General features: G+C 41.2%; 3 protein-coding genes across 10 annotated transcripts; 2 read left to right on the top strand and 1 right to left on the bottom strand.

Moving 5' to 3' along the window:
• Nucleotides 1-2406: 2406 nt before the first annotated feature.
• Nucleotides 2407-10404, bottom strand: rangrf (RAN guanine nucleotide release factor). 4 transcript variants are annotated; one of them, XM_085447220.1, is made up of 2 exons: nt 10277-10404; nt 2407-3716 (listed from the first exon to the last, which is right to left on the bottom strand). In XM_085447220.1, the coding sequence occupies exons 1-2, from the start codon at nt 10402-10404 to the stop codon at nt 3122-3124; spliced, it is 723 nt and encodes a 240-aa protein (XP_085303346.1). In that variant the 3' UTR covers nt 2407-3121. The 4 variants fall into 4 exon arrangements, with proteins under 4 accessions (XP_085303346.1, XP_085303344.1, XP_085303345.1 ...); XM_085447218.1 differs by lacking the exon at nt 10277-10404 and adding an exon at nt 3842-3906; XM_085447219.1 differs by lacking the exon at nt 10277-10404 and adding an exon at nt 3834-3884.
• On the top strand, nt 3151-16238 carry vamp4 (vesicle-associated membrane protein 4). Of its 5 annotated transcripts, none has more exons than XM_085447223.1 (9): nt 5082-5323; nt 6021-6158; nt 6950-7051; nt 11209-11255; nt 11569-11619; nt 12531-12631; nt 14300-14379; nt 14796-14847; nt 14944-16238. In XM_085447223.1, the coding sequence occupies exons 2-9, from the start codon at nt 6156-6158 to the stop codon at nt 14967-14969; spliced, it is 462 nt and encodes a 153-aa protein (XP_085303349.1). In that variant the 5' UTR covers nt 5082-5323; nt 6021-6155; the 3' UTR covers nt 14970-16238. The 5 variants fall into 5 exon arrangements, with proteins under 5 accessions (XP_085303352.1, XP_085303349.1, XP_085303348.1 ...); XM_085447222.1 differs by having other exon boundaries at nt 5082-5380; XM_085447226.1 differs by lacking the exons at nt 5082-5323; nt 6021-6158 and adding an exon at nt 3151-3741.
• A 2074-nt stretch (nt 16239-18312) lies between these two features.
• Nucleotides 18313-24952, top strand: myoc (myocilin). The gene is made up of 5 exons (XM_085447216.1): nt 18313-19111; nt 21802-21867; nt 21944-22036; nt 23532-23743; nt 23831-24952. The coding sequence occupies exons 1-5, from the start codon at nt 18616-18618 to the stop codon at nt 24410-24412; spliced, it is 1449 nt and encodes a 482-aa protein (XP_085303342.1). The 5' UTR covers nt 18313-18615; the 3' UTR covers nt 24413-24952.
• Nucleotides 24953-25250: the final 298 nt, after the last annotated feature.

Below are 25250 nucleotides of genomic sequence, written 5' to 3'. Positions count from 1 at the left end.
AAGCTGCTGATTATTTCACATTTTACTTGTGAGCAACGGCACATTTAAATCTTACAAATATAGTTATTTGGCTTATATCGTGATAGATATCGTTATCGCCTGAAATGAAAAAAACATATCGTGATATGAAAAAATCTCATATCGCCCAGCTCTACGTTGCACCCCTAATATATATATATATATATATATATATATATATATATATATATATTGATCGTGGCTCAAGAGTTGGAAGAAAAGTGTCCGGCAGCCTCGCCTCTGACAGTGCGCCCCAGGGCAGCTGTGGCTACAATGTAGCTTGCCATCACCAGTGTGTGGATGACTGATTGTGTAAAGCGCCATTTTCCATTTACATATTTTTACATATTTCCATTTACATATATTTACATATATTTACACTCCTGAAGAAATTCTATGACTCTGTTGTGGCTTCTGCTATCTTTTATGGCGTGGTCTGCTGGGGCGGCAGCATCTCTGCTGGGGACAGGAAGAGACTGAACAGGGTGATCCGAAGGGCCAGCTCTGTTCTAGGATGCCCTCTGGACCCAGTGGAGGTGGTGAGTGACAGGAGAACGGCGGCTAAGCTGTCATCCCTGATGGACAACATCTCCCACCCCATGCAGCAAACTGTGACAGCACTGAGCAGCTCCTTCAGTGGGAGACTGCGGCACCCACGGTGTGGGACGGAGAGATTTCGCAGGTCTTTCCTCCCCACTGCTGTCAGACTCCATAATAAAGACTTTAACTGATCAAGCACACACATCCATACATATGCAGTAATACTAAGTGCAATAATCCTTTCTGTCATCGTTGTATTTTTACTCAGTTGTATATAGTATTTGTATTTGTATTCTATTTTTATCTTATTGTATATTTATTTTATTTTATTCTACTGTATATAGTGTTTTATTTTATTCTATTCTGTACAGTTGTGTACTGTATTTATTCTTATTGTATTCTAATTTTTGCCTCATAACTTTTGCACTGTCCACTTCCTGCTGTGACAAAACAAATTTCCCACGTGTGGGACTAATAAAGGTTATCTTATCTTATCTTATATATCTATTCTTTTTTTTAAATTTGTGACTATATTTCTTATATTTCAATTTCCTTTACCATGGCAGAAACAGACAATGGTTCTTTTGTTTGAAACTGACTCTCACTCATGTGCATACGACAAGCATTGCAAGCCAAAAACCTGGAGACTATAGAACTTGCCCAGGAGCCCGTCAGTAGTAGGCTTTTTTCCAGGCACTGAAAGCCCATGGTAGCTGGAAAAGCGTCTCCTGACATGACCTGCAAATCAAATACCTTTCCCCAAAGCCCTCATGGGGAAACACAGGATGTTTTCATTCTTTATTACAAACAGAACCAACACAATGCTTATTCAAGGAAACTTGCTGTTCTAATAAGAGAGTATGCTTTGGTTAAAGAAGGAATGTGCTGCTTAGGGATCACTGAGAGGAAAGGACGCCTGACTTTACGAGATTCTTAATCAGTCGTGGTTGTGCCAGAGGAGAGGGAGGGCTTGATGTGGCACTGGGGAGACAGACTTTACTTCATTTTTATTTGTTATGCACGACTCACCTGAATTCTCCTGCTGTGACAAGTTTTATTTAACAGCAGATTCAAGTTAAAAATATTTTTTTCTTCCTACAATAACACGTGTACCTGGAAAAGGCTTTGATTATACACCACATGACTTACAATGCTGAAATCTAAAAAAAAAAACTGACTGCAGAAGGACACTTAATAGAGGCCATATTCCACTCTATAAATTTGGTTTCACCAAACTCACTCTTGAATGAAGTGTCTCCAAGGGATTTTAGGGTTCAGACTAATGAATTAATCCACCATGAGGCCACTGGTGTGCATGATGGAAACAGTTGACCTAATACATATTCCTGCTGGGACTGCTCCTCTCCATTTTCACTGTTTATGACAAAACCATGGAGCTCTCTGTGGAGGCACAGAGGGCTCCATGAATATTTTCCTGTTTTTAACTTCTCCAGAGAGATGTTGGGATCTAATTTTAGCCAAAACCTTCTGACTTGTACAATGACTTTTGGCACTACTTTTATCACCACTGTACTGTAAAAACAGCCAGTATAAAGAGCATATCAGAAGCTGGGTGTTACAAACTTAAAATCAAGTAGTCCTAAGGGGAAGACTGCGATTTATACATAAGAATAAGGTATTTCTCTTCGTTAGTCATTTCTAATTTACTTGTGTCTTGTCTGAAACAGGTCTCTCTTGTAAATGAGACACTGAGTCTCAATAGGACTACCTGTATAAATAAAGTTTAAATAAAATAAGTAAGTCTGCATAAAACATGCTTGAGTACAACAGCAGTGTTTTAGAGTAAAATACAGAGAGAATGAGACAAATAATTCCAGACATGTATAATAAAGTCATTAATTTTTTCAACATTTAATTGTTTTTGTTTCAGCCCTTAAATTAAAGTTGATTTTGAAATTTTATCACCTTGTAAACATTTCAAGACCCAACTGTACCTTTACATGGAAAGGAAATGTCTTCAAATGAACGATAACTTGCTCATATTAATCCAATATGTGAGATTTACTACAGAATATAGTGGCATGGTACATACCAATCATTTGAACTTTAAATAAAACTAAACAATAGTACAGTTTTTAAATAGAACAAAGCATAACAGGGACTCCTGTGTTTCAGGGAAGAAGCATGACTGCTGCTCTCTGAAAACTTTATTTGCATCAAAACATACATCTGACTATATCTCAGCCCTAAAACAGACCATAGCATTGACGCCATGCATAAAATATTCTTAAAATATGTAATTAACTACTGAACTGATTGAGAGATTTAAAAAAGTTTAACTATGAGGTTATTCAACAAAGCATTTCCCCCCATAATAGCACTTTTTAAAAAGATAGCAACTGCATTATGGTATAGGGGGAAGGTGGCTTTAAATAAAGGGTCTATTCCACCGGGGGAGATGTGTTGTGTGACATTTGATGCAAACAGAATAAGCTCAGAATTTCAAAAATATAGTCTATAACCAGCCTGCCTTTTAAAAATGTTGTTAATGTCCCCCAGGGAGAGAGACCGAGAGACACCACATCATAAAAGTGGACTTGCTCTACCCGAAGACCCCAGGGTTATGCAGAGTCAGAGTCTGTACGAGGTGCTGGAAGTCCTTCACCATCCAGGGCTGTTGGTGTGTCCCCACTGCACAGGCACTGCTGCTCTCAGGGCTGATACTCTGCGGGTCATTAAATGTTATGAGGACATCTGTGGAGAACTGCGGCAGACGGAACAGGCCCAAGTGGATGGTCACTGAATTCCTTGCTTCTTCATTGAACTTAGAGACGCACTGAGTCCCAGACAGCATCCACGCAGTGCTGCACTCTGACAGGGACAGCTCAGATTTGGGCAGAGCCACAACACTGGTCACTTCAAAAGCCCCCGGCTCCAGAGCTTTGTTGCTACCCGCGATGTCCTCAAAGTGGTACCTGGCTGCATCCTGGTCAGCCACCTGACCCTGGTACTCCACCAACTCGACGATCAGGCTCTGGTCTGTGTGGGCGTGGGCAAACACCTCCTGGTTGTCCGGGATTTCCCTCAGCTCGCTGATGTCTGTGGCGCTGTGAGGGATCACAGCTGACAGGGCTCCTCCAAACAGAGGATGAGCCTCGTTAGCGCTGCCTGCTGCACTCTGCATTTCTCTGTGAAGCCTGTAAACAGAAAGAAACACCACAGGTGAGACCGTCTCCACCCATATAAACACCACCTACTTAACAAAAATTGTAAAGGAAAAAAAAGAAGCTTATAAACACACATCTGCAGCTCACCAACTCACCTCCCACTGCACGCTCAATGTGGTTCCGGTGAAAACTTAATCTTCTTCTTGCGCGTGTGGCTTTTTTTTTTTTTTTGCCATTATAACAAACACGCTGCTGCCACCTACAGGTGTGGCAGACCTCGACAGAGACGATTTCGCAGAATAAACTTAAAAAATAAAAATCTAAAATTTCTGATTTTGTTTTAAAGCTCATAACATACATAGCAAAAAAAGAAAGAAAGATATAAGTAGGTTTAATTCGAACATTTAAATGCTGAATGTCCAAATGACGTGGACGTTCAACAAAACAAAGTTCCCAATATATTATTCATCTGCATAAAAGTAAGTATAAACTTATATGATCCCACTCCTGCTTTCTGTTTCATAGCCAGATTCAACTTTCTTTCAAATTACCTGGAAATGACACAAATGACAAATGACACAAATAAACAAAAGACTCCCTTAACGAGGTAAAAAGATGGATAAATTGATTTACATTAATTTTTTTGTTGCATGAATTGATTAGGTTCATTAATAATCAGCAGCCATAACTATGCAGTTTCCACAGGTCTTTTGTTCCAATTTGAAATCAGACTTTGCCTTTATGTGATAAATTACACCTTGGATACGGATTCAACTTTTTTTTCCAACTTTTTTTGGGAGGGTGGATTGTACCTTTAAAAGATGTTGGGTATATTAATTATGTTTGGTCTCAATTGGATTTGTGGGAAAGAAACGACTCAGTCTTTTCCTTTGTGAGTAAAAAATAACGTATTTTTTGTTTGAAAATGTGAAGTTGTCAGTGTTATCAGCTCAACATTTTTAAGCAACCCAAATGTAACAAGGAAGAAAGCATGTACAGAAAGAGCGGAAGAACCTGTCTATTTATAGATCAGCTAAAACTTATTTTATCGTATTTATTTGAAGAAACAAGTGGCAATACCCTTGGCACAATTCTCTGTCTCAGCACTGGTGATTGTTTGCAATAAATAAGGTAAAGGCACCATAAATACATTGGTAAAATTATTTGTTTCTTTGAAGAGACCAGATTTTTCTTCTTTCCAAAAATATATCACTTTGATCCCATTTGAACTTTCTGTGTAGAAGTGGAATATTTACTGCATAAAATAATAATGGATTGCATTTATATAGCGCTTTTCGGGGCTCTCAAAGCGCTGTACAATTCCACTATTCACTCACTCTCAAAAGAACGTAAGGTAAAACATTTTCCGCAGGCCGTCAAACATCTGCGGCATTCTCTCCTCCTCCTCCACCAGCTGTTTGTGTTGATTTCCTGGTCAGCTGATTCAGACCGAGCAAAGATAGGACGAGGAGAGCTGACATCCACAATGATCATCGTGTTTCATGGTCATTGATAGCATTTGCGATGAATCAAACAGATCCGTAAAGTCGCATTAAGCCTTCGTGTTAATTTCTGAGTTTCTGTGTGGAGGAGTTTACCTGCTTCGAGCGAGCGGCGGATCCTGTGGAAAACAGCAGGTAGCCGCGTTAGCATCCTTAGCTTAGCTTGGTAGCTAAGCGGCCTGTTTCATACAGGTAAAATAATAAAGAAGAGTGTAACTAAGCTATAGTAGCTTTTAAATTGTTTTTCGTATTGTGGAGTTGAAGCTTCATTGTTAATTAGGTTGACAGGAATATTATTTGCTAAGATTTAGGTTGTCAAATAGCTCGACCTGCTAAAGTTGTTGACGGCTGTGATATAATGTTAATTAGCTTATGAGATTGTGAGCTTGAGTGTTCAGTTTTACTCCTTTGCTAAACTGAGGGACCCTTAAAGCTATTACTTTACATGTAATAGAAAAAAAGGGGGGGGGGGGGGGGAAATCGGCCAAGCTAAGGGTTAACCCCTAACCCCAAGCCAAGCTTTACTCATCTGGTATTCCTCCCTTGATAGAAATTGATTGTGGGGTTGATTTTTCATTCTTCTTCTGTTTGCGTAAAGTTGCAATCAATTAATTGATTAGGGTCATTAATAATCAACAGCCAACATTAAGCAATTTCCACAGGTCTTTTGTTCCAATTTGAAACCAAGCCTTTCCTTTATGTAATAAATTACTGCTTTTCTTTCTGTTTTTCTGTTTTTTAAAATTGACTCATCCTGCTTTCCTGCCTGAGCCTTAACATGTTACATAGATGTAACTCTGGCTTCTTTCTCTTCACACTATTCCTGCTTCAGATCTGTCCCCTGCCTCTCTTCTCTGTTTACTGGAAAGCTCTTCTCCTCTCCTGACCGCTGAAAGGCCCAGTTTTCCAGCTGCAGTGCCAGAAAAAGAATCTGAGAAAGCCACTGTGTCAGAACTAGCTGGATTCAATGGTATAAGTTGTATTGTTGGGTTAGCAGAGGTTGTGTGTGTTTGTGATTATATTACCACTGAGGGTCACATGTTGTTTAGTTCAGTGTCACAGAGGCCCTTTAATGAGGCATCTGTGTGTGTTTTGTCTCGCTCTTTGGAGCATGAAACACCCAAACACAGACTCCAGGGTGCTTAATTGGAAGAACAGCATGTTTTCCATTTCCGTGTTACATGGAGAGCAATGATGACATTTCCTTTCATATCTAGTGAGACTCAACACCTGCTCCACCAGAAGGATTTGGATTTAAAACAGAAAATAAGATATCTGTTTTTGGACTGTTTTAAAAAAATATTATGTTTCTTGTATATGAGAAGCTGGAAACTCAATATCTGATCCAACATCACATCCAATTACTTTGGGGACTGCAATAATCAGTTATCTTGAGCTACACTCTTGAGAGTCCTAAACCTGATACAGTAAACAGGCTATGTAAAGTAAAATAGCTCAGGTGAATAAAATAGAATACAGATGTCTTGCATTAAAGTGGCTCAATATATCCAGAACAATAAGAGTGAAATAAAGTAGCTAAACAAACAAATAGAGTTGTATTGCTGAACCGTGAATTCACATTTAGTCATTTATAATGTTTAGATTCTCAGTATGTTTGTAAACTCTGCATGTGGTTATGTCTGTAACTCCTTTCCTCTTACCAATACTGAAATCTTCTCAATTCAGGTATCTAACTCTGTTTTAAGTTCTCCCACAGTGTGGTAAAGCTTCATTGATGATTTTTCTTCTCCTGCCCTACAGAGGGAGCCAGACCGGGAGGAGCAGCCTGAAGACAACATGCCACCGAAGTTTAAACGACACCTCAATGACGATGAGGTCACGGGATCCATTCGCAGCGAGAGGGTGAGACACAAATAGACATGAAGGAGCTGGTGCTTGGCATTTGGGTTTGCAACAAATTGCATCTGCAGTTAGAGAAGTAAAGTAGGACATGTAGTATATTTTCTTAACCACTTATACCATTCATGGTTGGAGAGAGATGGAGCCTGTTCCTTCAGATGTTAGGCAAGAGGGTATTGGACATGCTGGACTTCTATCTCATAGGGTAACACATTACTTTTACTGTGGATTGACTGATTGAGCCCATCCTGAGCAAGAAAAAGCCCCGTATCAGATGTAGATTTTTCCAAGTTTATTTGTCAGATTAGTCATAATGGAAAAACAACAAAAATAAGGGGAGAGAACCAAAGCGACTTTTTTTAAGGGGTGAAGCTTTAGAAACTGCTACGGCCAAATGTCTGGTTCTCATCAGGTTGATCACCCCGTCCCACGCACCTGCACCTCCCCTGTCCTCCCTCCTATTCTTTATTGTGTTCATTCCTCTGTGTCATCCTGTTTGCTGTTGTGCTGAGCTGAGATCAAAGCAAAGCTTACCGGGAGGCTTGCATAACAAAATAACCTCCCATGCTTTTCCTTCAGTGCCCGGCCTCCTGTCTTACAATAATTGCTAACAGTTTCCTTCACGTCTGCTGTCTCAAATGGAAAGAAAGAAAGACGTTTGTACAGAAGGAGATTGTTAGTGCCTTAACTTATAAAGCATTTTATGATCATATGGCCACCATTCCCACAGATTTTTTGCAGATGCCGTGTTATTTACAGGAGAATAAATTGTATTGGCTCGACATTGACTGGCAGAATTGACACTACAGTGCATCCATAGGCGCCGCAGTTATTAGAAGGTGAATGCCATGGCTGAAAGAATTGAGATTTTAACCTTGGTTACTGCTAAGGTAATGAAATTCAAATGTAATTGATCTTTCTCATAAAAATTTCACACTGTTGGGTTTTAATATCGATTACCTTTCTTGTGTAGTATCTAGTAGCAGTGGATAAAGTCCACCTGCCTTCAGTCCAATAAGAAACAGACTCGTTCTCTTCTCCTGTGAGAATTCAATGCAGCTGTCCTCACTTATTCTTTATAATTAACAATTTACACCAGAGTGCTTTTTGACCTGATTACAGCCAGCAGTGGCTCAGACTTGTCGTCACTGCAGGGATATTGTGGCGTAATTCACCGTAAGATGCCAGACAGTTTGTCCCATCCTTTTCTTTTTACTTTTTTATCTGATCTGTAAATTTTTATGTTGGATTCTCAGCATACTGATTGTCCATCCATTCATCCATTTTCCTCCACTTATCCGGTTCGCTGGGGTAGCAGCCTAAGCAGAGCCACCCAAACCTCCCTCTCCCTATCCTAGTCCTCCATCTTATCCAGGGGAACACTAAGGTATTCCCTGGCTATCTGAGAGATATAATCTCTTCAGTGTGTCCCTGGTCTACCCTGTGGCCTCCTTCGGGCAGGACATGCCTGGAAAATCTCACACAGGAGGCATCCCAACCACTTCAACTGGCTCCTTTTGATGTGGAGGAGCAGCGTCTGTACTCCGAGCCCTTCTTGAATATAAAGAAGAGGCCAGCCACCCTTGAGAGAAAGCTTACTTCTGCCACTTGAATTCACACTCTCATTCTTTTAGTCACTATCTAAAGAGCATGACCATAGGTGAGGGTAGTGATATAGCATAATGATCGTCCTGCTCTGAAACCATTTCACTCCAGTGCTTGTGTAATGTAGTGGCTGCTCTCACACATCACATTCTTAGATCAACAGACTTGAACTTTTATTGCTGCACACTGTGACGACTGCCCACCTGGCCAGTAATAACAAGGCACCAGGCTGGAAAACAAAATCTGGGGAAAAGTTAATGGTGTGCCTGAATTCAGCCAGTCATGCAACAGAAGCTTGGGTTTGTATTGAGCCTGTCTTAGAAATAAGACAAGAAAACACATCGGGTGTCTGTTTTAGTAGTCACATAGCTCTTTGTAAGTAGGCAGTGTGTTTACACACACATATTGGTTATGTGTTCCTCCAATTATTATGCATTATTTTAGTGATGCCCTTATTTTGGGTCATCACTAACAACCTCTACTTAGAACAGATGAAGGAGTTTTTATTGGGCTTTGGCCAGCAGAAATTCAGCTTTTTTTTTTTTTTGCTTTTCAGTAGAGATGGCACGATACCACTTTTTTATGTCCGATACCGATACCGATATCATAAATTTGGATATCTGCCGATACCGATATGAATCCGATATAGTGTTTTTTAATCAACAAAACTGTTTTTTAAATATCTTGTTGCATTTTGTATAAGTTCATACTCAAGTTTAAAACAACAACTACACTAAAGCTATTCTGTTATACCTGTATGCAAAAAAAAAAAATTTCATAGTTCAGCAATACTGATCAATCTAATAAACTTAAACCTGCACCATCCTCCCTATTCTGGTATTTTAAAGAGTACTTAGCATAAATATTAAGCAACCTAACTAATAGGGTTCCAACTCCCAGCAACAACAAAAATAAATAAATAAAAAATAGGGAACCACCCCTCACGCTCCACCTCATGATGCTTAATCGACGTAATCAACCTTAATTTGATGCAGTGTGAAAAAAAATACACAGAAATCAATTATTTTTCAAGAAATATTAAATAGATTCAACATCTTTCTTCAACAAAATTGCAGACTGCACAGATGGTACCTTCCCAAAGGAAAAAGTACTATAGCTTACTAGGGTATATATATTAGACTTAATAGTTACTATATACAGTAATGGACTTCTATTCATTTTACATCAAATTAAAACTTTGGGTGTCAGATAATTATTTATTAAAAGCTAGACATTTTAAATGAGAATAAGAAAGAAAAGTATGTCTTTGTGCCCCCTTTTCCCTGTTAATGCCCTATCGGCCCCCCTGGCTAAACTTTGCTAGATCCGCCCCTGCACAGTTACCAGCGTCAGCTACGTAGAAAAAGATCCTCGAGTAGAAAGTAATATTAAATACATTCTAACAACAGCTGATCAAGCTTAAACGTGCTGCTGTTGTTCAGCCCCTGGTTTCCTCTTTCTGGTGCAAAGTGGGCCAAAAGCAAACTAGAGACACGGACTCGCGACAGAAAAGCCGATCAGCTGATCGTTAAGCAGTTTCATGATTGAAGTAGCAGCAGGAGAGGCAGTCGCTTGTTAAGCTTAACGCAGGAATGCTTTACAAACATTCAGAGATGGACTTACACACTTGCTTTACTTCTCTCGGGATAACTTTGTCGGAGATGAAATGCCGGGTTGCTAGCGAAGCTCCACATGCTATCCAGAGCACCGACAGGTCCCGCATGCCACAGCCGCTCTATCACGTGATGCATACTGCTCCAACGTGCTAACGTTCTGAGGTGAGTTACGGCGTGTTGCAAGTTTTGTGAGGTGCTTTCGTGATATTTAATGGATCGGATTACATTTTTTTATTTTTCTCCGATATCCGATCCAGTAATTTAGGTCAGTATCGGACCGATACGTAATATCGGATCGGTCCATCTCTACTTTTCAGCCACCATACAACAGCCTGATATTGGAGCCCTTTGTAACTTTGGCCCGTTGTAGCATGGATCCTGTGGAACTTGAATTTTGTAGGATGGGGCCTGCATTAGTCAGACTTGTTGTATTCCTGGGTGATTTTCTTGCAGTGTGCTGGGGATTATTATCCTGCAGTGGGCTGCTATGGGGTTGCGCTGTTTTGGCATCAGTGTTTAGGCAGGGTGTTCAGGTGTGAAAGTAACATGTTGATTAATTGCCAGGACCCAAGGTTTCCTAGCAAACAACTGCTTTTTAACAAGCTGATCAGTTTGACTGTATTTAGACAATCTGTTAGTGGTTTTAATGTTTTGGCTGATCGATGCACTGGGCTAATGTTGTATTCACTGTATTGACCTTCGAAGGATAGTAAGTCAAAGACTGTCATTGATCCCTAAAGCAGCATTGTGGCCTTTTGGTGAATAAAGTGCATCCAGTTTCTTGAGTTCTCGTCACCAGGACTACTCCTCAGCAATCTGCTCAGGCTTTAATATTGGTTATAGACTAGCGCTCTGACCAAGTCCCTCCTTATCCAAAGTAGATATCAGACAGGCAATAGTCCCAACTTCTGTGACCTCTGACCTTTTTCTCTTTTACAGAGGAATTTGTTGGAGGAGGACTCTGATGAGGAGGAAGACTTCTTTCTGTGAGTGTTTGTTAATTAATTTATTAATAATACATTAGATATTTAAAATTAAGTTGCATTTCAAACAGTAGAGCATTAATTTGCTCAGATGAATCAGGTTGTGAAGATGTTATGTTTTTCTGACATATACTGACCAGGTTTTAGAGCATGGAGAAAACAACCAACCACCAAATTGAGAAAGTTTAATAGCCAGTCTAAAGTTGCAGCCAGTCTATGGGAGTAATATTGATTGTTAGAGCATAGTACACTAACTAATCAGCACAATTCATGCTTGTAGTCTGTACATTTGACTTCATCCATGCTTGTTTTTCAGGAGAGGGCCAACAGGACCCAGGTTTGGACCTCAGAATGACAAAATCAAGCAGTAAGTACAAATGCATACCTCATTACAACAAAGAATCAGAGGTCAGAGTAGTATTTCCATTACTGGTTTTGATATTGGTGTTATGTAACTATGGTTCGTAATGTTTACCAAAAGCTGCTGGTTATTACCAGATTGTGTAAGAGAACCCATCATGTGCAGGTTATTGTGTAACCTTCTCAGGATGTCTCAGTCCCTCTGCAGACTAACAGAGAACAGAGGAGGTCATTGTTTAGATCGTCTCGCACTCTGACTCGTTTCTCCACACTCCATTCATACTTTATAGTTTGTTATTGTTGTGAGCATATGAAACTAGATGCCATAGCTGCACATTTGACGAATGTTAAATTCACGGGGCTCTTGAACCTTAACCGCTGTGGTCACTGTAGTTGTTTATGTGTCATGATGGCAGCTCATACTTCTTTTATGTCTTTCTTTCTTGTTTGTTTTGCTCTGGCTTATGACTGTATACTACCTTCAGCATGCAATCAAGCTGAAAGCCAAGTCTGATAATTTACTGCAGAGCTTTTGTTTGAAACAGTCAGTTTGATTGTGAGTGAGAGCAGACAGTTGTTATAGAGAGAAATTCCACAGTTTTATATCATTACTTTTCCTCCCTCGTGAGTTTCCTTGCCAACTTCTTTCCGCTTGTTAACCATGCAGGCCTCCAAGTGGTATTACTCTAAAATAAGGGTGACCTAAGGGTAATGTGAACTACTCATGCCATACTCAGTTATGAGTAGTATAAATAAAGGATTTGAACTTAATGCTGCAGATACCTAACAGGTGCAGACAGGTCACGCTGAGGCTGTCAGGCTTTTCATTGTCTGCCAGCTGGACAAGGCCAGACATAGAGAATCTTTCTACTGTACCAAAATAAGACCGGTCCTACCGTTGTGATTCTGTGTCCTCAGGGTGCAGTCGCAGGTCGACGAGGTGATTGATGTGATGCAGGAGAACATCTCCAAGGTGATAGAGAGGGGCGAGCGACTCGATGACCTGCAGGACAAGTCAGGTGAGACACACCAGCCACCGCGTGTGCATATTTACCAGACATGTGTGCACTACTCAAGCATGAAAGGCAGGAAATACCATTACTATTATTGTTTGTTTTAAGGTTTAGTTTCCAGAAAGACCCTACAGACTTATTTTATTTTGGGTTACCTAGGTATTTAATAAATTTGATGCTATGTGCATCAAATTCAGAAGAAAGTCATTTACTAATGAGGCTTGGACATTCGTAGCATGCAAACAACCTTAAAGTTGAATGCCCTCAACTTTAACGGTAATGCAAGCATGTGGTTAGCTCTCATTACAGTGTGAGACTAATTTAGAATAGTTTTTAACAGATGTATTCAACTGGTAAGAAGGTCCAAAGTCAAACAAACAGCCAAGTGTTACTGTGCACTGAAGATATCCTACCTTTACATTGTGTCGGTGTGTTAAGTAAATTAAATGGAACAATTTCTGTAAACCTTAAAATATTAAATATGTTTTGGCTCTTAACAAGGATAAAAGCATTAACATTATGCAAAGTTGCTACTGCACACACTCGGGTGTGCAGTAGCAACGATGGCATGTGAATAGGCTCCATACATGCAATGTTAAAAATACCTTGCATGCATCCTTGTGTAACTGTTTCCAGGTATGCAACTTAAAGCGTTCGACAGGTTCTGTGCTCTTACTGCTCTTTGTTGGACACGCACAGCTCATCTTTTTCGCCGCTAATGAAAACACATTGCTGCATTGCACTTGTTTTTTTTTTTTTTTTTTTTTTCCCCTTTTTGGTGTCTCACACACACACACACACACACACACACACACACACACACACACACACACACACACACAGATGTTGTACATTGTACTCCAGCTTAGGTCTATTGTGTTGACCAGACAAGCAAGACAATGACGCACATCTGGAACACATCTTTGTGTGTCTTTGATGTGAGTCTTTGTGCATGTGGACATGTCTGTGTCTAATTGTGGCTTCGCTGTGCCTGTCGCCCTTCAGCCTTCCTTCTGCGTTTACGTGAGAAATTTACAATCATGTAATCGACACTAGCAGTTTGCCCTCTGACCCATGTGCAGGTAGTCTGTGGTTAAATTCCACAAGAGTCTTTTTAGAAGCCTGAGCACTGCTCTGTAGTGGTGACAGGTTGTAAACATGGAGATGGAAACAGCAGAGACAAAGACTTTAAATAGGGACGCAAGCTTAGATAAGTAATACAGTGCACACTAGGGAGCTCAACCCTACCTTCATGTTATCATGCATAAACATAAAGTTAACAACAGTACCCAAGAAACAGAAAATCGGCGGTGCGGGTGAGTCGTTTGGAGAAGGGCTGGAGGAAATGTGTTTTTGCTCCATTGTGTTTTAATGTGGGAACTTGTACAACAATTGATGCCAATAGAGTTGGTTTTAAAAAAAAAAAAAAAGCTGTTTAGAGGAGTGACTTCACCATCACAGTTAAGTCTTACATAACTCCTACACATGCACAACACCGAGCCAAAAAACTTGAGTGACCCTATCCAGTTTGAAAATGAAAACAATATTCAGCTTATTGTTTACTTTACTAATAAACAGATGTCCTTTTTTTTTTTTTTTTTTTTGTCCTCTTCGATTTACTTCCCTCCTCACGTGTCCTTCACTCATCTGTGCCGTAATCATGTGATGTTGCAGAGAGCCTATCGGACAACGCTTCTGCTTTCAGCAGCCGAGCCAAACAGCTGCACAGGAGGATGTGGTGGAGAGATATGAAGGTGGGGCATCCATTTCTTATTTAATATATATATTTAAATGCAACACAGATAACATTTAAATATCTGCTCATTATGGAAATGAGGAGGTAATCTAGCAAATCAGCTTGATTAGCAAAAGTTTTAAGTTCTGTAGTTATTTGTAGTCTGCAAGTAGCTATTTCCAAAGTTGATCTACAAATAGGCAAAGCATTGAACCCCATGATAGCGCCCTTCATTTGGATAATGAAGGAGAAATTATACAAATTATATGAACATTTTACATATTAATGAATGCCTACATTAACTTTTAGTGTTATTTTTAATGCATTTAATGAGTTATTTTTTTGCATGTATTTACGATTATGACAGTTTTTGGTCCTCCACGGGAGATGTTCACCGTTGTGTGTTCTGTGTCTAATGTGTGGTTTCTCTCTCAGATGAAGATGATTATTGCGCTGGTGGTGGTTGCTCTCCTGCTGATTATCATTAGTAAGTATTATACCAAATACATGAACAGAGTGTAAATTTACAAAGTGCGCGGGACTTCTCTCTTACTGTTACTTTTTCTTTTCTTCTCTTCATCAGTTCCAGTGATTCTTCGATATCGCTAGTGACTTCGGAGGAGGATGGGAACAACCTTCCTCTTCCTCTAGCTACCCCTGCACACAATCCTCCACTCCAGCTAGGGGGCGGCAGCCAGCTTCCCACACCCTCTTCAGTATCATCCTGTATACCCTCAAGGATCTGGTCTCTACTTTCCACTTAGTACAGATCTTATCACTGTATTCTCACATAAATCTACAGTGAGGTCGGTACTAAGGCTTGGTTTGATCCCCAACTTGAAACTAAGCTCCAGAAATGGGACACATGGGGAAAAAATGGGGAGATATTCCACCAGTGCTGTTTGGGAGAAACCTCTCAGCCCTCTAGTCAATGTGAAGGAGTGCTCCATTCCATGATACATATCGCATGCAGGACGTGACAACAAGTCCTGCATGTAGCATCATATACATCGATATTGTAAAGGCAGGGAATCGATGCCAACCATCTCTTAGTTTAGCCAGTCTGTTTCTGCTGCAGCAGTCTTATATAAAGAGGCTGTGAACTTCCAGCAGATAAACCTCTGATGTCTGCCCACGATTTCCTTGTGTGCTCACTTACTCTGAGGCTTGGACACTGAGAATGTTTTCTGCCCATCACAAGGTGGGAGAACATCTGAGGTTCATCTGTGGGGTCTAAAGTGGTGTTTCTTTCTTAATCATTTCAGTGGCTTTGACTGCTTTCACTTTTCAGGTATCTTTCCTCGTTCTCACAGAAACACGAGACTAGAAAGGAACTACATGTATTCATACAAGAACCTGCTCTGTAACAAATATCACCATAGATTGTTAGTGTACAGAAGAACCATGTCAAACCAAAACACCAAGGTTATGAATGTCTCCTAACCATTCTGTTCTCAGATGCTGAGCTTGGTCACAGCTGTCAAATTTGTTTTCCCGCTTGTGACATTACATCATCTCTCACGCTGCAGATGGTTCTGTTTGGTTTATAGGCTGCTTCTGTCTTTTTCTTTTTCTCCACCGTTTTCGATTTTTTATTCGCTCAAGTGTTTAGCTGCTGGTGTTCCCGTCGTCGTTGGAGGGATTGTATGGTTCACTGTATGGTTACGTTATAAGGAGGGGGGGTGATTTATGTGGTGAAAGCTGAGCTGTGAAACAAGAGTAGGTGTAACTGTCTGGAATTAACTCTACATGGTCTTTTTTTTTTTTTATTTATTTTGGCTGTAAATATTGATTCTGTAATGATGTATAATACTCTGGCATTGCATTGAAGACTGTGATCCTTTTTTTTGCTCTGAAATAAAATGATTTTAAAGGGCACTTGTCTGCTTTGCTGTGGTCTGAACTAGTACACTGTCTTATAGGAAGTCAGAATAGATGAGTATGGATGGAAATGGGGAAATATGTATAGAGGGGGAAAAAGTAATTCTCATGCTGTACCTCCACTTTGAAACACCCTTAACTATCCTCATGCTCACAGAGCCTGCAAAGTCCTTTTATCTCTTCTCATTACCCGACAGTTTTATTGGCTTGTGGCTTTACTGGCAGTTTGGCGTCCCATGATGGCACTAAAGTTGGAGGGACTGGAGCTCGTGAGGTGTTATTGTTCTGACAGACGCGCTGCCTCTCGTTCCCTGGACAGTAGACGCAAACGCACACTGACAGCTCTGCCCTTTACTTAGCCAGCACTACCCAAGTCTTCTAAAGGAGGAGGAATTAAATTGGCCCATAGGGACCTTGCCTTTTATTGATCATACGCAAATGGCATTCCAGTTCGTGCTCATTAGTGATGCACACAGTAGGGGGGATGACTTAATTTCAGCTATGAAGAGGAGAGAGGTCATTTCATGTCATGCACTTGCCTGAATGTCGTTAAAGCTGTGGTGATAAAGGTGCATGTTGCTCGATGGTAATCACAGATGCTGTAAAGTCCTGGCTGTAAAAGCTGCTGCCCTGTCAAGAGTTAGAGCTTAGAGTTTTGAATTTTGCTACTGGTCAGGAAAAAAGATTTGGGCCACACTACTACTTAAATCTATGAGACACTTTTATCCGTTGCCCCTGCTGAGACACACTCACATTGGCAGCCGAGGATGTTTTGGTCCTCTGCAAGGTGCTGATATCTGATGACTTCAGATTCCGGGCATAGCGACGAATTTATGAGTCGTATAAAAGTGAATTAAACCCACAAGGAAGCAGAATGGATAATATGGCAGCCAGTTAACGAGCACACACCCTCTTCATCTGAGAATGATCAAACAGAAGATCATAGTGTCAGTGGTTTTAGGAGACTCTTTGCTCTTTATTTTAATTCTCCTCGTGAGTGTTTACCTGTGGTTCTTTTGGTTTCGCCTTTAAACTTCTCTTTAATTTAAATTATTGGAAAATATTAATGAAATTAATATCTAACAATACCACATAAAAGAAAAGTTGATTTTAAGCATAGTGTACCCTATTCATCTGTTCATCCATCTTTCCAGCCAGTCATTGCTTCGATAAAGGTAAATGTGTCAAGTAAGTATTACCAGAAGCAGTATTACGTCTGCATGTCTTATCTTGTTTACTTTCTAGCTGACTGGCTCTCCTTTTCCCTCTTTTCCCTTTGGCATCCCTAAAGTAGACGATTTAGGCATCAGAGTGATCTGCCAGGTCAAGAATTGAGAACATAGAAAAGTAAGGAGGCATGAGAATAAGAGGAGTAGGAAAGGAGCCAGGAGAGATTCAAGAAATGCAAACAAAGGCAGGATATGAAGGTGAGCTGAGAGCTGTAAAGATTAGTTTCGACTGGAAAGTATGTTTATCTGCACCTGGAGTGTTTCTCTTTCAGATCTTTTATTCTGGCTCTCTAAAGCTATCCTCGTATCTGATAACTGTAGGAATGAGTCACTACAGGCAGTGTGTCAGAAAAGACCGAAACAAATCCACTCAGGCAACAAGTGCTGGGAATTTTCACTCATGGGGATCAACGTCAGGTATCCAGTTGTCAAAGGACTTATAACCTTTGACCACTCAGGAGGACGGCTCTTACTTGCCGATTGCATCACCCCCGCCCCCCCCCCCCCCCTTCCAATTTGGGAAGGGAACACTGTCTTCTCAGAAGGTAATTGTATCCAACAAGGACAAGCTTTCCCCTCTATTATTGACCGAAATGTCAAGCAAATCGCCTTTGACACACAGGATGAGGCATATTATTGGAGGCTTTTACACAATGAAAGGTATAATTATAGCAGTAATTGAAAATAATGAAAAGACAGCAAGCTGTAACGTCTGATTCCTAAATCTGTAAGCATAAACAGCTTGTGCATGAATGAGACTTTTTTTTTCTCAAAACAACCAGTATTTCTTTACTTTCTTTTTCTTCCCTCCCTTCTCTTCCTCCCTCCTCTACACCTCTCATCTCCTTTTCATTTCCCTCCTTTCGTCCCCTCCAGAATGTATAAATATCTGTGAGCTGTCGGGGGAGAGCTCAGTGTTGCAGACCTGTTTATAGAGGAGAGACAGAGGAGAGAGCAAGAGTGGGAGGAGAGGGGCAAAACTGCAGAAAAAGAGAAAATACCTGAGGGAAGACTTAAAAAAAAGAAGAAGAAAGCCATCAGTTGAAATTAGGAGTTGCGAAAGGTTTAGGATAATTCCACAATAAATCCAAGAGTGGGCAAAAGAAAGAAAAAGTTTTTAGAGTTAACTGTGAGCTGTCTCAAACATGTTTGCTCTACTCTCATTCTGTTTATGCGGTCTTCTGATGCGAGGTGAGGCACAGGACAGAGCTACTCTGTGGAGGGGAAATGACCGAGGTGGGCGATGCCACTACACCTTCACGGTTCCTAGCCCTGTTGAGTCCAGCTGCCCACAAATTGGAGGTCCGGAGGTGGAAGGACTGAAGGCCAGACTCAACCTATTGGAGGTCCTGGTGTCCCAGCTGAGTGCAGGGGACTCTCGGCTCCCAGGGGTTCAACAAGGGTCTGGAGCCAGAGTTCAGTCTGAGCTGCAGGAGGCACTGAACCGGGCTGTTGGAGAGAGGAACCTGCTGCAGAGCGAAAAGGAGCACCTAGAGAGGGAACTGAATGGGCTTCAGCTTCGAATGGAGGAGATGAGGAGGGAGACAGAGAGGCTGAGGAACAAACCCTGTCCTCAACAGACACCCATGGTCCCACCCAGCCCCACTCTGCAGGACAGGGTCTCAAAAAGACCTGGTAGTGGTAAGAGAACCACCACATACTTACGTGCAATGCTTAATAACATTTGCAAATAAAAAAAGAATATCTTTACTTGACAATATCCTATTTTTATCATCAAATTAAAGAAATCTACCAGGTCATTTTATATCTACATCAGTAATTAAAATGCACAACAGAAGGAGCTACTGTCTGCACACAGGCTGTCATTTAGTTGAAATATATAATGAGCGTTTCAGTGAAGAATATTGGGTGCATCAGAGCAGCGAAGGGATGACACAACAAATTCTTCTATGTAGAGTTGCACAAAATACCAAAGCACTGCTCATGTATGTGGATCGTGTGGAAGTCTGTTTATGGTCACTGCTTAAATCATCAGTGAGTTCATGTTTTAATGATTCACACCTGTTTGCATGCTGTTAATGTTTTGGTTGCCCCTTTTGTCTGCAGCTACACTCAGCTCAGGTTTCTGTGCTTCCCACTTCCTGCACTGCATTTAGGGATGATAAACACGCAGCCCAGAGGGGGTCAGCTTAGTATTTATGGGCAGAGGTTGCTTTCTTTATGACTGGTGTTTCCCTCTGCATGGCAAGAAGTGTGCGAATAGCTCTGCTGGGGAGGGAAGGGGGACTGAAATGTGATGCACTCTCTGGAAGCGGTTGTTCCTTTGCCCAGATCTCATCTGAGGGCTTTTGATGATAGCTGGTGGGCTGGGATTGTTGAGGATGTGGGTCTGTGGCCAAGAACAGGGGTTAGAGGGCTCCACGGAGCTTAGAAGTTATCTTAGAGCCACTGAGGTTATAAGTGGCCAAACACAAGTAGAACTGACATGGCCATAATATTGTTGGTAAGCACTCTCTTCTTTTTTTCTACGCCGTCACTCCGTCCACCCTCCTGGCTCTCATCGTAAGTTGCTTTTAAGGCTGAGCTTGCCATCAGCAGTAAATCCTGCTTTTCTAATTCCTGCCAGACATCCCTACTCCCTGTGCATCAGGAGAGCTTATAAGCTCTATCTCCTGCATACTCCAGGCTATCTGCTGAGCTCCTCATGTTTGCACCTGCAGACTGAAATACACAGAGAGGCTCCCTCAGGGTGACAGGCAGATGTCGAATAGATCAGAGTCTGAGGAAGACATGCAGGAGGAGAGAAGAGATAAATGTCAAACCAGGTTGTGTTTAGGAGTAAGGAAACTCTGACAGGAACATTTTTTTATTGTTTACAACCCATGCAGTGGTTATGATCTCTAGTAGTAGTTGCCACTCAAAATATACGAGCCGCACTGTGTAATGTTATTCTAGGTCTTATAAAAAGATATTCACATGGAATTTACACTGGAAGTGATAACACAAACCTTTTTTAAGGTAGACAGCTGAACTAAGATCCAAGAAAATCAAAGTTTACAACTTGAAAATGGTGGAAAATCGATGAAGCCAGTAGAAGACAAGCAGTAGAAGTCAGATTTATATAGAAAAAGGTTATTTTAGTTTTAAGTCACAGGAGAGGAATAAATACAGTCTGCTTCATTGTCTTTTAGAAGAGTTTCTTCAACTTCCTGAATGTGCAGCCAGCAGGATTTGCAGTAGTAAATAATATTTGCAAGATGCCTCAGGCACAGGGCTTCACATGCAACAGGTAGAGGAACTGCAGCTTAAGAAAATCTTCTGTGTGGTATACTTCAAACACTGACTCATGAGTATACAGGAAGAATAAATATCCAGATGCAAAATGTTTACAGCAGCCGAGCCGAAGTCTGCTAGCTGGGGTCAATTAGACTCCTCCATCCTCACATAAATCCTCCGGTGGGAAATTAATGAGGTTTATGGTATTTTACTCAGTGACATCCCAAACAAAAGAGGCAGGATATGAGGGCCCATATGGCAATCACTGCCATACACACTAGGGAAAAGACAGTAGGAGAATGTGGCTGTTTACCTGTGATGATGATAAATGGCTGTTACTCTGTGGGACTGTCCTCAGAGCAGAGGCAGACATTAAACTTCCTGCTACAGTTAAATCACGACTGGTGCTTTTGCTTTAAAAACCTTTAATTTTTGGGAACATTTGGGAACGTTTTTTACAACACAACTGTTGTTCGTCATTTACCATCCTTCTTCCCGTCTTTATCATAAATCAAGATTTGCTTCCAGATGAAAACGTTCTCTGCATCATTAGGCTTGATTATGAAAAGCACGGCTTTCACATGCTCACACCCATGCAATTAGTCCCAGAGGACGGCCATACCCAGACATAGACTGCGTATCATTTTTTTTCTTTTGTAAACATCACCGTGTTTACGTCTTCAAGTTTCTGAGGGGTACACAGTTTGCAGTTATTGTTTGACATTGTTTAGGTTTGAGTATTTCATGAAGGAGAGAAAAGGAGAGAAAAGGAGAAGAGAAGAGAAGAGAAGAGAAGAGAAGAGTGATATAGGGGAAGAAGAGCAAAACGGGTGGTTTGAAGTTGAGCTGACGGTGGGGTGGAACGGGGTGTCAAGTGTGTTGACTTGTGTGTTATGTATGTGTGTGTTATGGTCGGTCAATCTACCGACTGTCTGACTCCAGAGCAGCTGGGAATCCATTTAGGGGTGTTTCTTTTCTGCTGTCAGATTCCCTGCTGTCATTGATGCCATAGACATATTTGGGTATACATAAACTCTCTCCAACTACAAGAAAAGTGTGCAACAAAAACCTATGATGTGCCTGTCTGTGTTTAGGGTTGAATCCGATGTCTCGCCTCATGACCAGACCCAGCAGGCAGGAAGACAGCAGCAATTTGAGAGGTGAGATGACTTTTCTGCAGAACTTTCACTGTCTCCTGTATCTTCTTCAGCTCACCCCAGGTCTCTCTCTGTTCAGATTCAGCATGGCAGTATGGAGCTCCGGGTTTTCAGGAGCTGAAGGCTGCCGTGACAGAGGTACCCGCTCCAGGTGGCAACGAGGACAACACAGGTAGTTGGATGGTGTATTTGAACTGAGGCTTATTGCTATTTATGGAATCACAAATAGAGACCAGTAGATACATATTGTCTATACACACCAATTAAATGCATGTTGTGCAGTACTGAACTACTAGTTGCAAAATGGAATAATGGAAACAAATATTTTACAGTTGTACGGTGGGTCATTTAAAAAGTGGTTTTCTTTAAAATAACTTACTTGTTCCTAAACGGGACTCCTTGAACATGTTTGTGCCTTTTGAAGAGTTTTAATACCACAATACTTATTATTTATTTCACTTTTATTGTTTTTTTTTTATTTTTGTTCTCTTTCTGTGTCATTTTTATCTCAGTGAGATATTATTTAACTTTTCCACCTGATATAAACTATATTGTTATAGGTTGTGTTTAATGTTTTGTCTCCTTTGGTATAATATTTTAAATTAACCTATGAGATCCTGGTGTTGGTCTTGTGCACCACTTTTGTGAGACTCTAGTCTAATTAGCAGGTATGTGTGTCTGTGTAACACACCCATACAGATTATACTGTAGATTACTAGAGATGATATTGTAGCACTCTACCCTCTCATCCTCTCATCCCGACATGGTCACTCCTGACTCCAGAAAAACACGGTGCTCATAAACCAGTGGATGATGTCACCATGACTACGTTTTATAAGGTTTATAGTACAAACACACCAGTATGACCCTTTAAAGTGTCCAGTTTTTACAGCTCCTACTTCCCTCCCTCCCTTCACCCTTCTCCCCGTGCATCCATCTGACTTGCCAAACATGACACTCGCCCCCCCACCTCTGCTGACAGTCTCAAAGCAAATACTACTATTAATACTGGGGCATTTGGGGTGAGAATACCACAGTCATGCCTGTCTGTAGGTATGAGCGCAATCCTGAGTTTCATATTTGTCTTCTAAGTGTAGAGGGAAAGCACCTCTAGCGATGACACGCTTGAACCTTCCCAAAGCCACGTCACCGCTCATTTCTGGGGTAGTTTCTTTTTCATGGACATCATGAAAATACACATGCAGTCAACACAGATAGTCATTAGATCTTAGATGAGGCCACACTAACCAGTATATTTATAAGACATACTCCTATTTAACCTTAAATCCGGCTTTACTTCCTGAACCTGAGAGCAAGGGTGTATTTAAGGAAGTGGTAAATATACAGCCTGCCTTATCGTTTTCCAAATAAGAGAAGCATAGAGTTCCCGCGCAGGATGAGTCGTACTACAGCTGCTGCTGCTCTGGTCATGGTGACTCAGGCAAAGTTGGACTTGTTGTCGAGTTGCATCTCCAGACCTGTTGTCTGCTTCCATGAGGAGAAACCGTGACCTCGATCAGATTCCTGTCGTCACCCCTCAGTCATGCGCATGTAGATCTCCTCGTTTGAGCCACCTTAAATGATCCCATGGCCTAAATGTTTAACTATCAGGGAACATTTGTGTTTTTTGAGAAAATAATAGTAATTTCTATCCTTCCTGTTTGCAGGATGTGGGGAGCTCCTTTCAGTTGGTGAGCCGGTAACTCACAGGAAAGCTGATAATATAGCAGGTAAATATGGTATTTGGATGCAAGACCCTGAGGCTGTTTCTCCTTACGGACCCAACATGCTCTGGCGCATTGATGCCATTGGTGCTGAGGTCAAGGAGATGTTTGGGTATGAGGACTTGGAGCAACTCTCTAAAGGCTTCCCATCCAAGGCAGGTGTCACATGGTTGATGTTCAGGATGGAACACATCTTTGATCTTAATTAAATCTTGATTATTGTTCTTGTTTCCCCTCGGTAGGTCCTGCTGCTGCCGGAGTTGTTAGAGAGCACTGGTGCCACTGTGTATAGAGGTTCCCTGTATTATCAGAGACGCAACAGCCGCACTCTCATCCGATATGACCTGGCTTCTGAGAGCGTCGCAGCTCGCCGTGAGCTTCCTCACGCTGGCTTCCATGGCCAGTTCCCATACTCCTGGGGAGGCTACACCGACATCGACTTGTCTGTGGACGAGAATGGGCTGTGGGCCGTCTACTCCACCAATAAGGCCAAGGGAGCAATCGTTATCTCACAGCTGGACCCAGAAAGCCTGGGGGTGAAGAAGAGCTGGGAAACCAACATCAGGAAGAACTCTGTGGCCAACTCTTTCATTATCTGCGGCAAGCTGTACACCGTAGCTAGTTATGCATCTCGTGAAACCACCATCAACTACATGTACGACACCAAAACCAGCCAGGGGAAGAACCTGGCCATCCCCTTCAAGAACAAGTACGGCTACAACAGCATGATCGACTACAGCCTGGCTCAGAGGAAGCTCTTTGGTTGGGACAACTTCCACATAGTGTCCTATGACGTCAGGCTCGGGCGCCAGCAGGCCAACTGAGGCCAGCACGAGAGTGACTGCTGAAAAGTGACATTTGCTTGGCTGTTCCCGCTTCAAAGACTCACAGCTTTAGAGCATGAGTGGCAGCAGTTGTTAGAAACCTAACACCTTCAGTATCCATGTGTAGAGGAGCCTAACTACCAAACTTAAAAGTGAGATGAAAACATCTGAGGAACAGTGTTCCAGGCAGGTGCTTTTTTCCTCAGATGTGAGGAGCTTTGGCTGTGGTATGGTCCACAAACATGTTTTTAGAGGAATTATTTTTGTACCGCCTTTAATCCAGATGTATAATTTTGTTGTTTTCTTGTTAAGCTATGTATATTTGAGGTTGAAAGAAAAGAACACAGAATTTTTCTATGTGGAATTAAAAATATATGACAAAAACTCCTGTGGTACTACATACACCCTATACAGTTGTTTCACCAGTCAACATCTTTTATCAAATAAACTGCGCTCTTACTTACTGAATAATGCATGTACTTGTACAATGTAGTCAAAATAATGATGTAATGTTCAAAATCATCATGAAATAAACCTGAATTAGAAAGTCTGAGTGATTATTTGTTATCTTAAGATGTTGAGACGTTCAATTTTTAAAGAAAAGCCAAAGATTTAATGCAATTTCATCGCTTTCTAGCTATTAAAACTAGATTGATTAAAAATAAAACAATTATTCTGATCAAAGTATTGCACATGCTCACTTAAACGTCAGGGGTATAAATCTATCCAGGTAGGGAGCAGAAACCAGTGTGAATCCATTTCACACCCAGTCTCCCAGCACAGTTTCAAGAGTGTGGAGAAGATACCATGAGACAGGTCTTTTATTGCACCCTCTTCT

This window comes from Copadichromis virginalis, linkage group LG23, assembly GCF_057382275.1.
Source record: "Copadichromis virginalis isolate Kocher_CV1m ecotype Utaka linkage group LG23, C_Virginalis_male_GT1.1, whole genome shotgun sequence".
Lineage (NCBI taxonomy): Eukaryota > Metazoa > Chordata > Actinopteri > Cichliformes > Cichlidae > Copadichromis > Copadichromis virginalis.
This window is presented reverse-complemented; position numbering and strand designations above follow the sequence as displayed.